This window comes from Nematostella vectensis, chromosome 1, assembly GCF_932526225.1.
Source record: "Nematostella vectensis chromosome 1, jaNemVect1.1, whole genome shotgun sequence".
NCBI lineage: Eukaryota > Metazoa > Cnidaria > Anthozoa > Actiniaria > Edwardsiidae > Nematostella > Nematostella vectensis.
The window spans coordinates 10031267-10048448 of record NC_064034.1 but is presented as its reverse complement, the minus strand read 5'-3'; the positions used below and the strand labels follow the sequence as shown (position 1 = coordinate 10048448).

The window sequence follows — 17182 nt, the reverse complement described above, 5'->3', positions numbered from 1 at the left end:
AAAATACATTTACAAATATTTGATAGGTTTATTTCCCATCACTTAAAAAAAACATATGTCCTTAAAAGGAGTGCGGTTAAATAAAAATTTTACTTACAATGTCTTCGGGATGAACATGTGGTATCCGGCGGAAAACTTAAAATTGAGTTAATATAATTTAATATCATAAACGGTGTGAAATACATTTAAATAATGAGAAAAGGTTATTTCCAATGGATTTGTCTTTTGACATATGTTTGCGATAGCTGATTACCCCTGGAATATAAAGCATGAGAAATTGATGGCCAGTTTGTTATTATACAAACGGTAGGTATGTGGTCTGATAGACATACTTTATTCTGCTTAATTATCACGCGTACTTAAAGCCGCATTGTCACCAGTTTACTTCCGGTCGATTACGTAAGAATCTCTGATGATTTTTAATGGTAAACACGAAAAATATTTTAAAATATAGAAAGCAGTGTGTCTATTGGAAGTTTCTTAGAGGATGTGACTGCTAATTTAGAGCGGATGGCCTGTTAAATATTTCGGATTCGAATAGATTCTTTTGTCTTTTAACGGTTGGATTTCCGTCGGACCTCCGGAAGTAAACTGGTGATAATGCGGCTTTAAATTTGCGTCAGCTGATTCGCGTTTTCGCGATTTCAAAAAAATCGACTCGACAAAAAAGACTCGCGAAAAATAAAGATCGCGAACTTTGATCTCGCGATATTTGATGGATATACAAAAATCGTTAAAAATCTTTTATTGAGGATATGTAATGGTTGATGATGGTTCGAGGAACAAGAACACTTCTCTATATTACTGTAGCCCCAAAAGTATGTATAGTTTATCCCGTGTGATATATAGTTACCCTGGACATATGAGGCACTATTTTTTTTTTCGGGAAATAAGAAGAAGAAGAGAGAGAAAAGAAGAGAAGAGTTGACACCACTTTTTGTATTTTAGACTTCTTATAAGCGGATGTGGGCGGACTTTCAGACTATGAAACCAAGGTACAGATCTATGGGGAGCACCAATTCGAAACAGTCGCCCTATTCATATTTTCACAATCCAGACTGCGCGTAGTATACTATCAAATTTGAAACAGCCTGGTCCTGAAAATGAACGGGTTGCCTGTGGTCTGAAGATCTCCATGGCAACACCAGATCCCCTAAGTGGTTTCATAATGGCGGCAGGTTTGTGTTGGTTCGTTGCTGTAAACACGAATTCTTTTATGTAACAATGGCTTCCCTCAAGAATTGCGACCCCGAATTACGTCGCTATCTTCTCAGACATCGCTTGCCCGATGTTTTTGAGGTGAGATCTTTGTTTTGGTGGTGCTTTTGACTTCTTGCTATGCGCCGCGCCAAAACACTGGCTTTCTAATTCCAATTAATCCGAAATTGAACAGACAATTAAAAGTTATTGGCTGTGGGATATTTAGGCTCTGAATGTTGTGGATGCTACTTTAATAATTGTAAAACGGTTGTTAAAGTATAAATGCACCTTTCTTTTTTCAAAGCTTTCTTCTAAGGTAGAGAAAACATCGATTTTAATTATATTTTAATGAGCGGGCAAACCTCGAAAGTAGCTTAAAACCCCCTCGGCCAATATATTTACGTGTTGATATTATTTATTACCGTCAGGTACCACCTAAAGATATTACTACAGCGAAAAAGTTGTATTAGTTGCAACGTGCAAACCGCAGATAGACTGACAGTAGAAGTTGAAGCCTTCAAGGAAAAGTTCTGTTTAGTTTCTGTAAATGCTTATGATATTTCTTTATTTTTCACCTCGGAAGTCAGGTACTGCCTATTGGGAAGAGTCAGGAGTACACTTCGTTGTCAACCATTTTCTAGAAAAAATAAATTCCCCCACCATCAGAACACCTTTGGCTTTTGTGCAAAATGTTCCACCAAGAAAAAATCCAGTGAGAAGGGATGGGGGATACTTAGTTCAGGTGGAAGTTTGGGATATAAGGTTTGAAACATTCAATCTTGATCCCAGGATCTTCAAGGCACCATCAATTTATGATGACTCTGGTATTGACTGATTCACATTATGGTATCCCTCAGGCTATTCTGACAGCTTTAGCAATCAACTGTCCAGATGACCCCCAGGAGTTTATACTCAGCAAACTCACACTTGTACTTGGAGATGAGCAAGTGCTGGAAGATCTCAGATGGTAAATAACTCGCTTATCAGAATCTCAAAATTATCAGAATTATCAAAATCTCAAAATTGATTTGTCTTTTTTTTAGGGATTCTTTTATAGATGAAATGTACAAACCCAAAAACAGAATAATCAAGACTGCAGCTTTGGAATTTCTGTGGTCCTATGAAGATGAAAATTCTCAGGTGCTTTTTAATTTAAACCTATAGTATGTCTCTTCCTGGCCTTGGCCCCTTTTTTCTATTCGGTTTTGAATTATATTTTGTTATCAGGAATCTTTTTGGCTAAAACCACATCACCCTTGTGGTCTTTTTATGCAATCTACCACAGGTGGATCTAGGGGTGGGCCAATTCCCCCCTTTCTATTCTCAGGGTTTGCTTGAAAATATGAAGAAATATAGTGAGATTAACTAAAGAACAAGAAACCGCCCCTTACCTTCAAATCTTTGCCTCAGCCCCTGTTATTGAACTTCTGGATCTGTCCTTAAATGTTTGATATGCAATCAGCTCTCCTTATACCCTGGTTCCAGAGCCTCGAATGTCTCTCTGTTTAGTGGCCAGCGAGCTTGTGATGAGGCTCTGTCCTCTCAAAGTGCTATTTCAACTTATGCTAGGATCAGATCATTGGGCTATTTTGATAACCAGATTAAAATCTTTAATTCACACTTCCTTTTATGGCAGTGAGTCTGGTACCTGGTACTGTACTATTCACACTGTAATCAGATATTGTCTTTTATGTTCCAGCTAGTGCTAGCAAACGGACTTTGAGTTAACGCGTCTATATATTATAGTCTGTTTTCCTTTCCCACCTTCCCACCCTAACAGTGGGCTGAGAAGTCTATTGGTTGTTTTCAGCTTTCACCATTTTTATTGTATTATCTTTCAATAAACTTCTCATTGTGCCAAACTCATGCTTGTGTTGTCTAGTATTTTACTGCCAGAATTGTATTTTTGCTTCAAGTTCAAAAGGTCAAAACCGTTTTTTTATAGTTGTTAATCGCAATAACAAACATTAAAGCGAATGCAGGGGGAGCAAGCAGGAGCAATTATTTTGATCACAATTTTCATTGTACTTTGCAGTCTGTTAGAGTTATACAAGATTTACCAGTATTGAAAATGTAACTAGCCTGTTCAAGAGGAGTCTCTTTACAATTTCATCAAGCGGCGGGATGCCTTATCTGTGCTGCTGACTAGCTACTAATGGGAAATCAGTGATTTTCCAGCTTATCCCCAGAATTTGCTCTCACCTCAACGATAGTGGATTGTACTGGTCATTTTCCCCCTGAGTTCTTTGATAGACTCGTTCCTAGAATAACTGCAAGCTTATCTGCAATTTTTTCCTTCTTTGAGTGTTTTCCAGAGAAAAAATTGTTGTATTTCACACCCTCCTTCTTTGCGCAGATTGGTGTCACTAACTATGAATGAAGAAGAATTATAATGAAGATGAATTATATTGACGGTTTTCATGCTAGATTCTAGATTCCGGAATAATGTGATGTTTACATCCAACGTAGCACTACCATGAAACAGACACATATTGCTAATCACAAAATGTTAATAAGTTAAAATAGTGCTTCAAGACGCCAGAGCCTCATCTCGAGCTTGCTGGCCTCTAAAAAGAGAGACGGTAGAGGCTCTGGAACCAGGGTACTCTTCTCATTGTGCTTACACATTATGTGCTTCATGTCCTTTGTCTTCCAGCCTACACCAGAGATGTACCAAAAAGCTTATAATCTGTACAATGGCAAGTTGAAGGTTATGTGTTTCAGGTGAGCAGTTGATTGACAAAAAACTGATGTACGGTATGTGGAAGGGGAGAGGGATACTTTTTCAATGCAATATTCTGTTAGGGCTAAAGTGTTTTAATTTGTTTAATTAGTGCATGGCTGAGGTTTCACAGACACATGAGGCGGAAGAAGATGATACTTCATCGAAAACTGAACAATGCTCGCACATGGCACAGGCAAAGGATTCTCAGATTACAGCTTCAAAAGTGGATTGTATCCAGCTATAAAAATAATAGTTAAACCAGAAATAAATGCCCTAATCTAACAAAAAAAAGAGCACACCTTTTCTTCATTCCTTGCTAATACGTCCTTGACAATAACATAGGAATGGGTGGCAGAAAGGAAGGAACGCCAATATGGTAAGGAACTATTATTTGGATACTTCATGTTACTGAAGGTTATGCTACTGTACACACTGTAAATTTGAAATGTTCATCCATGCTTAAGAACGTTTATTTTGACATGATTTTGTTATATTGCTTTTGCTCTAGTCCTATTCGCAGCAATAATACTCCAATTTCGAATTCTCAAAAAACTCTGACCTATGTTTGTCTTTGACGATTCTTGAAAGCAGGGGTATATTCACCGAATTTGAATGCATCAAGGCAATAAAAATAAGGTGGTTATTTAAAACTTTTTTTTCTGTAGTAATAGCCATGCGTATCAAGAGAGTGGTGACAATCTCGCTGCTTAGACTTGTGTTTGATGCCTGGCACAGCGTAGCATTAGATGCTCGCAAGACCAAGGAGTATTTTGAGGTATTTTCCATGCCATAAACATTTTGCATCCATGATGTCCCCATACACAATCCCAGGGGGGAGACTTTCCCTAAAAGAAGACAGGGGTGATAGTCCTATCAAGGGTAAAAAATTTTACCAACTGCTCACCCTTAGGGGGTGTTCAAAGATTCTTCAGACTCTGCTATCCCGTAGGGGGTCTAACGCTAGTAGTGCCCTGAAATGACCAAAATTTATTTAACAGTAAACCATCAGTCAACAGAGCACTATTGATAACTAAAGGCATTGCCATCTCTAAGCACTAAAATGCTTTGGCCATGCCCAATGTGCTATCTCTTAGGGGTAAAAATTGCCATCGGCACCACCCAATGTGCTATCTCTTAGGGGTAAAAATTGCCATCGGCACCACCCAATGTGCTATCTCTTAGGGGTAAAAATTGCCATCGGCACCACCCAATGTGCTATCTCTTAGGGGTGAAAATTGCCATCGGCACCATCCAATGTGCTATCTCTTAGGGGTAAAAATTGCCATCAGCACCACCCAATGTGCTATCCCTAAGCATTAAAACTAATTTTGCTGAGATTCAACCCTGTCTTTCTTCATTGATGAGAGTAATCCCCCCTCCTGGGCACCATTGTCAAGAAAGAGCATTTACATGTAAAACATTGATGATTTATGGAGAAACACCACCCTGTTTGCTAACTTAATTATAAACTTAATTATAATTATAAAATACACGCTTTCTGAATTACACATTATTTGTAATGTGATTTTTATTTCTGTTATTGGGCCACTGCTATTGCTTCTAGTTGCTGTTTTGCTGCTGTGACTGCTATTGTGCCTATCGCTTCTGCTCATGTTGTTAACTGCTATCTGTTGTTATTGCTGCTGCTACTGTGTAGAATGTGGGGGGTGCGTGATGTTTTTTTATGAATATTCAATATATTTTTTTGGCTGTTGTCAAACTGTTTCTTATTTATTTTCATGAGTCTACTGCTGGGGTTGGTGAAATTACTTTGTAAAAATCACTTTCTTTGCTCTGTAGAAAATTGAGAAGGGAGAGTACAATGACTCAGGCTATGAGGGCTTTTTCCGAATTCGTGCTGATGGCAAGGATGAGATCTCCTCTCTGCCAAGACATGTAGCACTTAGGGTAAGACCTTTAGATATTTATAGATTTTATGGATAAAAATACAGTATGCAGACTGTATGCAGTTAAAAATCTATATGTGATTAGGGTAATATGATATCTGGCATTAAGGTGTATATACAGTACTTATTCAAGAAGATTCACAGTTGAAAAGCATTTTTTCACCTTTTCCACATCTAACAGCACAATGTAGAAATCATGATCAGCTCTCTCCAAGAGAGGGTAGCCAATAGGATATATTAAACTAAATCACAATTCACAGTATTGTTCATTCTGTATTAATCATTCTTTGTAGATCTTTAGTTATATCACTATTGGCGATCTCAGTCGATGTGCCAGAGTCTGTCGCAGCTGGAAGATTCTGATCCACGCCAATATTCTTTGGAGCAAGGTACTAATGATAGCTTTTCAGGTAAAAGGACTTTAAGAAAGGAGTTTATAAATGATGAAAAAAAAGATTCTTGAGAGAATTAGCAGGCAGTTAGAAAATATGGATTGTCTGTTGTTGTTTGGCTTCTCCTTCTGACTGCCACGCTTCTCGACATGTCTGAATAAGGTAAAGCCAGAGGAACTCTGAAGAGAATCATTGACTGGACCTGAAAGAAGTTGAACTTCTCAGAAATTCTGATCTAACTCATTTCCAAAATCCAAATTTGACATTTTTTTTTATTCCAGATCGATATGTCTCAAGTAAAACACCGGTAAGCAGTGTTGCATACTTTTGACCAAATACTGCACCATGACCAGGAAATTTGAAAAACCCTCCTGCTAAACATCTTCTTCACCCTTCATGCTCATCAACTTAACTTTAATTGAAACCTTTTCCCACACTTTTCAACAGTGCCACCAACAAGGCGACAGCAAAACTAATACACAAATGCAGACCATTTCTAGGGCACCTCAACCTTAAAAATTGCTACAATTTGACAAGAGAGAGTCTCAAGATAATAGGTAAGATACACCTCAATTGATTTCCTAGAAGATTATTTATTCAGAAAAAAACATGGTACAGCCCTCAACATCTACCTGGTTTGAAGAAGGAGCCACAAATTTAGTAATTTCTTATTAGAGGATTCTACTCTTTTTTCAAATGATAACTGACTCACAACAGCAAATCCTTGATATGAACAGCACCTGAAATAATGGGATATTAAACAATTACAGCATTCCTCAAGCCTGAATAAGCCCACACCGACTTTTATATCCAGAAACGTTGTCTATTCGTTGGTCATTTTTTTGCCGATACTGCCCCTGATAGGCTCTTTGTCATACTAGTAGGTCAGCCAATGAGAATGCAGTATCGACGATATAACCTCTAGTGTGATTTGCTTTACATTCTGGATCCGTTGTGTTAGCAAATTCCTGATGATGATTTCTTCCTGTTCTCAGGACAGTGCAGGAATCTTCAAGATTTAAACTTATCTGAAGTCAAAGGCGTTACGGTAAGCCAGACAGTGTGATGAAATACAGATACATAGAAATGTTTCCTTGAATGCTGATGAAGTTTTGAATGTCCCACCAGTGTGGCCTCATAGTGTTCATAATTAGAATAGCATCATGCCACACAAAATGCCAAAAAAAAACACCTATTTTAGCCCTGGGCTATATACCTGCCCATCATGCCCTTGGGGGCCGTGTATTCTCTTGAGTAACCCTGCTAAATCAATTGTAGCATGTTGCTGGTCGATGTTTGGGGTTATTTTAGGTATTTATTTGGTTTGTATTGATTCCATTGTGTCATTTGTACAGGATGAAGTGATGAAGGATATTGCCATGGGCTGTACTAGTTTGTTGTATTTGAACCTTAGCAGCTGCCTGATATCAGATTCCACTCTTAGATACCTCGCAAGGTAAGACAACTATTGGGTCTTGAACGATAAACGAGACACCCTTAGTAAAGTCCACTGCATGTTCGATTTGCTCCGACATCTGTCCAAATATGTACTTAATTGCTGTATCACTGAGTTGTGTATTGCCATCGCACTAAAGAGAAAAAAAATCATTAAAGATTTTAGGTCTATGTCCATCTGCTCTGTCTATTATTGTCTCAAAGAAAGAAGAATTGTCCCCCTCTTGTTCCAAATTCTTTACATTACCATTTTTTTATTTCAGGTACTGTACCAACATGCAATACCTCAGTCTAGCCTACTGCACCAAATTTAGCAACAAAGGCCTTAGTTATCTGGCGAATGGTAAGGGGTGCCATAAGGTCATCTACTTGGACCTCTCCGGCTGTGAGCAGATAACAGACGATGGATACAAGTTTGTAGGAATGGGATGCAGTAGTCTGAATACCATCATCCTTAACGACCTGCCTGGACTGCGGGATGCATGCATCCAGAGTCTGACGTCCGAGTGCCGGACGCTTCGTACTGTATCAATACTCAATTCACCCTTTCTGTCCGACACTGCATACAAGAGCTTGGCGCTTTGTAGGAAACTACACAAGTTGCGCATTGAAGGTGATTTTACTTTGACGATATAAAATCACGTTGCCAGTCTTAGTTTGGGGGGGATGCACAGTCAAAGGAGTTAAAGTTAAAGTTTTATTGTAGACTTATTGCAGACCGTTGTTTTGTCAAAAGGTCAAAGGTTGACCAACATCCTTCAACCAAATTTTTTTTCTATTTCAGGGAATAATCGCATTACAGACGCGTCCGTCAAAGTGCTGGCGAAAAGCTGCTCTCAGTTGGAGCATGTGTACATGGTAGACTGCCCTCGGCTCACGGATCTCTCCCTCAAGGCGCTTGCATCCGTCAGACACTTGAACGTCATCAATGTGGCGGACTGTGTCAGGTGGGTGTAGCATGTGGCTTAGGCCACGTGACATGGTATTGATTGTGTCATGTCAGGCAAAGGTCACGTGATAGGGTGTGGACTCTGTCAGGCGGTGTGCTATCAGACAAAGGTCACATGACATGGTGTAGCACTTGAATAGAGATGCCCTCTCCTTCGAGTACTCTTCTAACATAACGCTGAAGAAAAACAAATGTCCATAAGTAAGAAGTATTTTTGTTGACACAACTATTATTCTCCTTTTATGTCTCATCAAGAGAGCATAAGATAAGAGCTTGAGCATTTTTACTCACCCTACCCCCACGCTTTGGCATTTACATCTTGTTGTTTGCCGCTGTTTTGTGACTTGAAACCGAAAATTAACGATTAAGTATATATTATACTAGCTGGAGTCGGGATTTAAATCAAACGCGGTATCACAGCCATTTTATCGCTCGTCGGTGTTTTCTTTCTTCTTGACTTGACTTCGCCTCTGAGACAAACAAAACAGTCAAACTATTCAGGGATTAGCTTTCTGTGAGTATATATTTTTTACATGATCTTTTTTCATTCCTATCGGTTTGTCAAAACAACAACACGCAACCCGCGGGGGTGTAGGACAAAATAAAAGGAGCAAATCCTCACGCGCAGTGGTGGGGTGGTGGTTACTAAAAATAGCCAGATTGGAAATTGACATGGCGTGCGGGTAATACCAAAGTGTCCCTCTTATCTTATGCTCTCTTGGTCTCATCTACTTTTGCGTGACTTGATTTGGCATTACGTGACAATGGAAAATGAAAAGGGTGACGTTGTTCGTTACAACATGGCCTGTGACTTATTATGAATTAAAAAAAAAGGTCAGCCTAGTCCCAAGCGTTCTTGCCGGGTTTTCTGCATTGAGCTAAAACGTGCGACTGCATTTGGTCTGGGACGAGCTCACCCAGTGACGTCTCAACTTATACAAACCACAGGGAGCCCGGCCAGAAATCCGGACGCCTGAGACTAGGCTGACATAAGGTGACATGACATGGTATGACATGCGTGACACGATGATGCAGCATGTGTTGATGTGTGGCTTTTGGACAGGATTCAAGACACTGGCGTGCGACAAATAGTTGAGGGACCCTCAGGATCCAAAATCAAAGAGCTCAATCTGACAAACTGTGTTCGCGTCAGTGACGTCACGCTGCTACGCATCGCTCAGAGGCAAGTTCCACTGAAAATACCATACAGCTATTTTTGAAACACACACGCGTGTATGACAACTCCTTTGATTGACGAAATACCATTTGAAATTCGTGTATTTATCCCATTTTGTCGCACCATTTTAAAACTATACGCGCATAAAATGCCAATGTTTTGATTGCCAGTGCCAACGGTGATAAGAAGATTCGTTTATTGTTTCAGGTGTCATAACCTTGTTTATGCCAGCTTCTGCTACTGTGAGCACGTGACTGACGCAGGGGTGGAGCTTCTGGGAACCCTGCCTAACCTGATCTCGATAGACATGTCCGGGTGTAACATCTCGGACCATGGGGTGTCTTCCCTCGGTAATAACGCCATGATGAGGGATGTCGTCATAGCCGAATGCTCCGCAATTACTGATCTCGGATTACAGGTAAGGGATTGTAGAAAATGAAAGCACTGTACTCACAATGGTTCCACGGGACAGCATCCCCAGCGGTTCCCAAAACAGGTCAATGACGTGCGGTGATGAAAAACAGGACCTCCTGCTTAACGTCCTCAGAAAAGACGAGGGATTCACAGTCTCTAATGTAGTGAGCCAGGTTTTTACAGACCTGAAAAAGTCGACCTGACCTGGGTTTGAACCAGGTCCACTGCTTCAAAGACGAGGCCACTATATTTATGGAATATAAATACAGTACGATGACCAGTGCCGTATCACTTCATATTATAATTGCTCTATCTTTTTCGCGGAGGGCCCAATGTTCATGATTTTTTTCCAAAACGACTACAAGTTAACTTATGCATATAATATGCACAGAAAAGACTACACATTTTCAAATTTTATTGATTTATATGGTATTTTCTGTTTGCACATAGTGGGAGTAGTTCCGTATCGCTAAAAAAATCTGTCGTCTGGCACGAGTTTTTTTCATTTGAGAATCAATAAAAACATATTTACTGAATAACATATCACATGCCTTCCTTTTTGCTTAAAATTAATGTATAAAAATGATTTTTACTTCTTTATTCAGCCGAATGAGTGAAATAAAAGGCCCACATAATAAAAACTAACCGTTTAGAATTAAAATTACTGGGATTAAAATGATTAATTGAGAACGGGATAATCAAATAAATCCTTTTTGTTAAAGAAGGTATTGTTTTCATCTGACTTTCGTGACGCGGGTCAGTTCACTGTGCAGTAAACGCCGCTCATTTTAGCAACAATTATTAAAATCGCTTCGAAATAGTTTTGTATCATTTAGGTAGTTTAGGGTTGTTTAAATCTACAATATTCGAGGCAAAAAGATAAAAACAAATGCTGAGTGATACGAAACTAGGACTGCTACGGAATTGGTTATCGTATTGTATCTGATTTCTTGTGATCCAATTGATATATGATATAATGCGCTAAGGGGTGGCCGCCCCAAGACCACTATAAAAGCGCCCCCCTCCTCTTCCCACACACAAATTTTGCCTACGTGCCTAGATTTCAAGAGACTTTATATACGTAGACTTTTTGGCCTTAAGAGGGCTATACTTGATATTTATCAAACGCACTGCCATTTTTTTATTTACTCAATGTCTAATTTGTTTGTTGTTGCAGAAAATGTGTCAACAGTGCCGTTTCCTTGAGAATCTGGACATCTCCCATTGCACTGTAAGCCTTAGACAATCAAAGATAGGCATAAACAGTATATAACAACTACACGCCTAAAAGTTGGGAATCGCGAAACGCCAGAATGCTGAATGGGTTGGCAGCAACTCGATATTTGGCGTTTTTCATTTGAAGCAATGACTGAAATCATGAAGTATATATTCTCTCAATAAATTTTGCTGATTATCTTTAACACTGCTAACTGTTCGATCCCACCCGAAATGCTCCATGGGTACAGCCTAATTCTTTGCGAACAATGAATAGATAATGTATGTATGTTTACCCAATTCAACTGAGGCACATCTACGTGGTAGACCCTTCGTCCTCTTTGTTCAGAGTTAGATCGTTGCTAAGCCGTGATAACGGGAGCGATTCCCTACTCTACGGGCTTACGAGTAGCGAACATCTTTTTTACATTTTGAGTAAAGCGTTCAGGGGACTGGACGTTGTTTTTATGTTTATGTGGCTCCCTTGCAGAACCTTACAGACAACGCCATCAAGAATCTAGTGTTCTGTTGCCGACTTTTGCGCACTTTGAATCTCTCTGGGTGCGACAAGGTAGGTTTTAGGTGTAGTGAAATGATTACAGGTGGCATATGTTTTCTTTTTGCGCTCGCCGGATTTAACACTTTATCGCGCCGCGATCGCTCTCTTTGGAGTCTTTCTTGACTCTTTTATGGCATTATGCGCTCCAACCGATATTTAGATGGTCGTTATTTAGTTTGTTCGACCAAAAGAATCGCTTCTCATAGACAATTACTCGACCACAGAGAAAAACGAAAATCAAAAAACGCTATAACGGAAAAACAAATGCGTTCGATACAAAAAGTTAATGCAAAAGGGTCACCGATAAAAAAAGCGGGAAAGCTCTGCATATGATAGAGAGGAAATTATACTATTTACTAGGAGACAATTAAGATTGAAAGGCAAGGCGAAATCGACACCGCTAAAACGTAACGCTCAAAGGCACTACAGCACACGACAACAGGAAAAGACAACGCGGAAATTTTAAGGATGAGTTTCTTATGTGCTATATTTTGTCTTCTAGAGTGATTTTCATTAGCCCGTGAACTACACTTAGCGTATTACACTATCTAACTCTATTGTTCTCTTCGTGTTTTCCAGACTATTACACTTTGACTATCACACTTTAGTTCATGGGCTAATGAAAACCATTCCATTCGTTCATTTTTTATTGTGTTAGGTTATATTCCCAACCGACGTTGGGCGTTGCAGTCTTACGATCCTCTGCCGCCACTTGGTGGGGGCATGTACTGCAAGCTAAAAAACGGCTGGTAATTGAGCCTTATATTGTTTTTTTTTTAGCTTACTGACTCAAGCTTGCAGTATTTATCTGGAGTGTGCCATTATCTGGAGATGTTGGATTTGTCAAACTGCACCCTTGTCTCGTAAGTGTGCCTTTTAACGCTTCTCACATATCCATAATTGCATTTGAAACTGTGGGGTTGTTTGACCATTGACCCATCTTTTAAGCGGCATTGTTGACTCGATTGGGTGGGTTTATGCAAACCATGGCTACAGGCCTATCATGAATTGTTGTTAGGTCTGTAAGTTCAATTTGTCTGTTTTGTTTTAATAAGGAATCTCATGACTATTTGTTAGGTCTTAAAATTTAATCAATTTTCTTTATTTTAGTGACAAAGCATTGCGGTACCTCAGAAAAGGATGCAAGAGGTTACAATCCTTGACCATACTCTACTGCCGCAACATCACCAAGTAAGTAGAACACCTGCCTTCCTATTCTTATGAAGACGCCCCTTTTAGCTGCAAAAAGTATGCTTTGTTCCCTCCTTTACTACTTTAGGAATCTCCCTAACATGAACATTGATTGAATTTTGTTATTTTTATTGTTCGATCTTATTCACAGAAATCTTTTTAATAAATTTTGTTTGTTTATTTCAGGAATGCAGTGCAAAAGTTCCAAATGAAGTGTACGGTGAACCACAGTATTGAGGGCCCCTTGGGCATCATGGCAAATGCTTAAATCATTATAACTTGGAATCTGGAAATTCATTTATTATATGTACAGAATATATGTATATAAGGACATAGATATGCAAATTATATAATATTTCAAATAAATCCATTTTTTGCAATTAATTAATTTTAATTAAAGTTAATATGTTAAACATGTTTATGTGGAATCGATTAATGTAGGCACCATACCTCCTGCTTTCCTTTGAGAGCACCAAATCTCCAGCTTTTTAGCACCTTTTTTTTGGGGGGGGGGGCATGATACAGAAAAAGTATGAAAATATTATGGAGCACAGCCACACCCTAACAAATCATTTCCTTAATTTTTTTTAAATATTGATGTGCCCTCAGTGCAATGGCGCTGCCACTATAAAACCCCAGCTGCATTACTAGCTAGCCTTCGCCAGCTTCACAATAAGCTCCTTCATTTGCTGCCTCCTTCTAGCTATTGCAGCAGGAGTGACGGCATCAATAAGTTTGACTGTCGTCTCACCAGTACACTGCTTGCACAAGTGTTCTGTAATGCCTATCACATATACTCCACAGTCACTTCCTAGAATCAGGCAATACAAACAGCAGAACTTTAGCGTTTGTTTTTTATCTATAACGTTGAACTTACAGTTTTATATGCATACATTCAGACCATGCCAACAGCATGATGCCAGTATGGGGTTTGTATCTGTTTCACAGGCCCATAGCTGGATTTACTTTAGGGAGAGAGGGTGGAGATGTTCCCCTTCAAAAGTCCAGATACCATAATGACTTGAACAAGTGCCCTCATTTAAATAAGTGCCCCCTCCCCAATAAGCACCTTCCTCAACCGTTAATTTTAAAACTTGGTCGAATTATAAAGAAGAGACAACACCCAAAGAAATCAGTGACCCCCCTTTTTAAAATTCATACACTTTTGACGCCCCCCATTTAGACCTCAGAAGTTTTTCAAGGCTCCCCCAAAGTATCCTCACGCCACCCCCTCGGGATAATAAATGAACTTTCCCTTAACGTCAATAATGTTTTTGGATTTTTGGATAATACTTATCTAAAAAAAGAGCTGGCATGTCCCACCCAGTCCCTCCCCCCACTGAGGGCCTGTTTCATAAAAACTGATGAAGACTCGACAGGCAGTTGGGGAGCATGCATTATTACTGTACTTCAGAACAGTTTACTCTCACCATTTTCTTGTTGTGGGCAAAGTGCTTCCTCATATGAAGGTCCAGGGTCTAAGATAATGAAAAGAAATTATTTGCAAGCAAACACTTCCTGTCCCTCTTACTCAAACGCCTTCCCAGTAAAGGGGAGTCATGTAGTATTCAATGACTATAAGTTGAGTCATAGAGAATCTTTTGGGTGTTTGATGTTTCCAATTCTCTTTCTGTGGCTTTTGTTTTACTAATATAGTTGTCTCCATGGTTCTGTCAAAATACTAGTAAAAAAGGTTTGCCAAAAGCATGAGCCAGAGAACAATATCAATTTATGCAAGGAATCCGGACACTCTTAACAATGTGTCGTACGTGACCTACAACTTGCATGAGTTTACTGAACCTTTGAGTATTAAGCCCACTTGATTGGCCAGTTCCTTTGCTGCATTGGAGTTGGCTTCACTAAGTGAATCATAGTGGCTGAAGATGTTTGATCTCTTGCAATACACTAGGAGGCTCCTACAGATAGCAACAACAATAATAACAATTAACAACAACAACAACAATAATAATATATCTGTAATAATAATATAGATTTATATGCACCTTTCTCAGTCAGATATATAAAAAAATTTTACATGAACTATCTATGAATTGATTCCAATATATATGTCCTTAAAAAGGAAACTCTTGAATTTTGAAGATACCTAAAACTATATTCAGTCCCCTCCCCATAAAACAGAAGTCTTTTAAAAGGAACATAGCAGTAAACTCAATCATGTATAAGTATTAGTTTTATTATGTTTTAAATTGGTTCAGGTTTCTTACCAGTGGGAGCCTCCAGTTGACATTTTTACTTCATTGTTATTCACAGCAAAAAAAACTCTTTGGTATTTTGGCAGATTAAGAGGTTCAAGAATAGCCATCAGCTCCACACCTGCAGAAAATGGCTGAATTTGAGTTGCTTTTATTTAATCAATAAAAATCACCTTCAATGTTTGGCTACTTTAAAAGTGATGGTTAGGGTGGTAGTAGCTTTCTATTTTCCTTTCAGATGGCCAGCATTCCCAGACTAAACGAATACACAGTTGTCAATGCAATAAATCAACACAAGGTTGAAATGTAATGTTTTACACCTCTGTGGACAACAGAAAAGGCTTAGCTGATGCTTCAATGTTCACCCTTTATTGGGAAAAATAGTAATATAATAGAGTAATCACAAAGACAAATGTCAATCCAGTAAATCAACACACTTATTTGTTTTACACCTTTGTGAAAACCTGCTTTGCTGATGTTTTGAGTGTTAGCCCTTTGTAGGGGTAAAAAGGATAATGCTTGAAACATCAGCACGACTACTCTTTTTACAGGCATATAACATACCATTTCAATCATTGCATATACCATGCCTGTCCAGACCACCTACAGTAGATTTTTAACAGGTCGTTTGTAGAATTTCTTGTCATATCAAATGTCATTGTAGTCTTTTAGATGCACACAAGGAATGCCCTTGAACAATATTTACTTGTGTGTTTCTTATATAGAATGATGAATATAATACTAAATGGTTTCTGCTAAATAACACTGATGGTAATATAAAGAAAAATTTACCAAAACATTATAAATTTTTTCTTACATAAAGATGAGCATTGCTCGATTAAAAAATGCTAAACAAGAAATAGAATGGCGTCACTAAAATAATGATAATACAAATAATTAATATAAAAATAACAATTATTTACCTCGCGTAAGTTTTATAAGCTGTGTTACACCAGGGCTTAGAAACAGAAGATCTTTAGATCCATCTCTAAATTCTACGTGTTCAAAATATCTGTCACAAAGAATAAGAATTGCTTTGCAAAACTCGAAAATCAAGTATTCGAGGGACAGCTGGAGAACCACTTTGCTATAAAAACGTGACTCAATACTATCTCAGGAAAGAAACTAGCCAAAGCCTACACATAAGGGAATAACCCACTCACAACCACAGATGTTATGAAAATTAAATCACTAGAAAATGGAAAATCTGAAAATTTTGCAACGAAATACATACTCAAACATAAACCCTATCAAGTTATCATTCAACCATTGCCCTGGTTCCAGCAAAGCGACATCAGATTTGCGTAAAAGGCTCTCGTAAAAATTCAAAACAATTCTGCGATCTTCTTTGTCCGACATTGTTTTTTTTAAACTTCCCTCGCTGTGTATGCGCCCAGGGGCAACTCCGCTGAAAATGCGTGCCACCGAATCTCGTTTTACAACAACATGGCGGCCACGCGACGATAAAGTTTTGGTTAAAATCGTTAGGTCCCGTAAGCTAATCAGCTCGTTCGGCCCGAGAACGGAGGGTAAAAGGCGTCTTTGTTGTATAAGTTACACGATATTGTTCTTGTTTTTCCTCGTGTGTAATCGAGTATATCACGTAGGTAAGCCAACATGGCCGCCGGCCTGAAACGGAGTTGCTCTACTTGTCGCATATGCTGTACATGTTTTGCCATTATTCGCTACTGTTAACCCGTTTAATGTGTAATTTTTATATTCTGTTAATACTGGGCTGTAATGTTAAGGCTGACACTGATTTTTTTCCGAAATCTGACATTATAA

General features: G+C 38.8%; 2 protein-coding genes across 2 annotated transcripts; one reads left to right on the top strand and one right to left on the bottom strand.

The window, feature by feature from the left end:
- The first annotated feature begins 1136 nt into the window (after positions 1-1136).
- Positions 1137-13601, top strand: LOC5520399 (dynein regulatory complex subunit 6). Its single transcript, XM_032365386.2, has 22 exons — positions 1137-1299; positions 2058-2167; positions 2244-2340; positions 3857-3924; positions 4035-4155; positions 4268-4301; positions 4591-4700; positions 5726-5833; positions 6126-6221; positions 6506-6531; positions 6672-6781; positions 7220-7272; positions 7580-7680; positions 7943-8292; positions 8464-8626; positions 9692-9811; positions 10013-10223; positions 11397-11450; positions 11925-12005; positions 12774-12856; positions 13104-13184; positions 13371-13601. The coding sequence occupies exons 1-22, from the start codon at positions 1225-1227 to the stop codon at positions 13450-13452; spliced, it is 2334 nt and encodes a 777-aa protein (XP_032221277.2). The 5' UTR covers positions 1137-1224; the 3' UTR covers positions 13453-13601.
- LOC5520400 (sentrin-specific protease 8) lies at positions 13067-16820 on the bottom strand. Its single transcript, XM_001640187.3, has 6 exons — positions 16632-16820; positions 16321-16409; positions 15410-15518; positions 14985-15100; positions 14615-14662; positions 13067-13995 (listed from the first exon to the last, which is right to left on the bottom strand). The coding sequence occupies exons 1-6, from the start codon at positions 16754-16756 to the stop codon at positions 13832-13834; spliced, it is 651 nt and encodes a 216-aa protein (XP_001640237.2). The 5' UTR covers positions 16757-16820; the 3' UTR covers positions 13067-13831.
- Between the last annotated feature and the right edge of the window lie 362 nt (positions 16821-17182).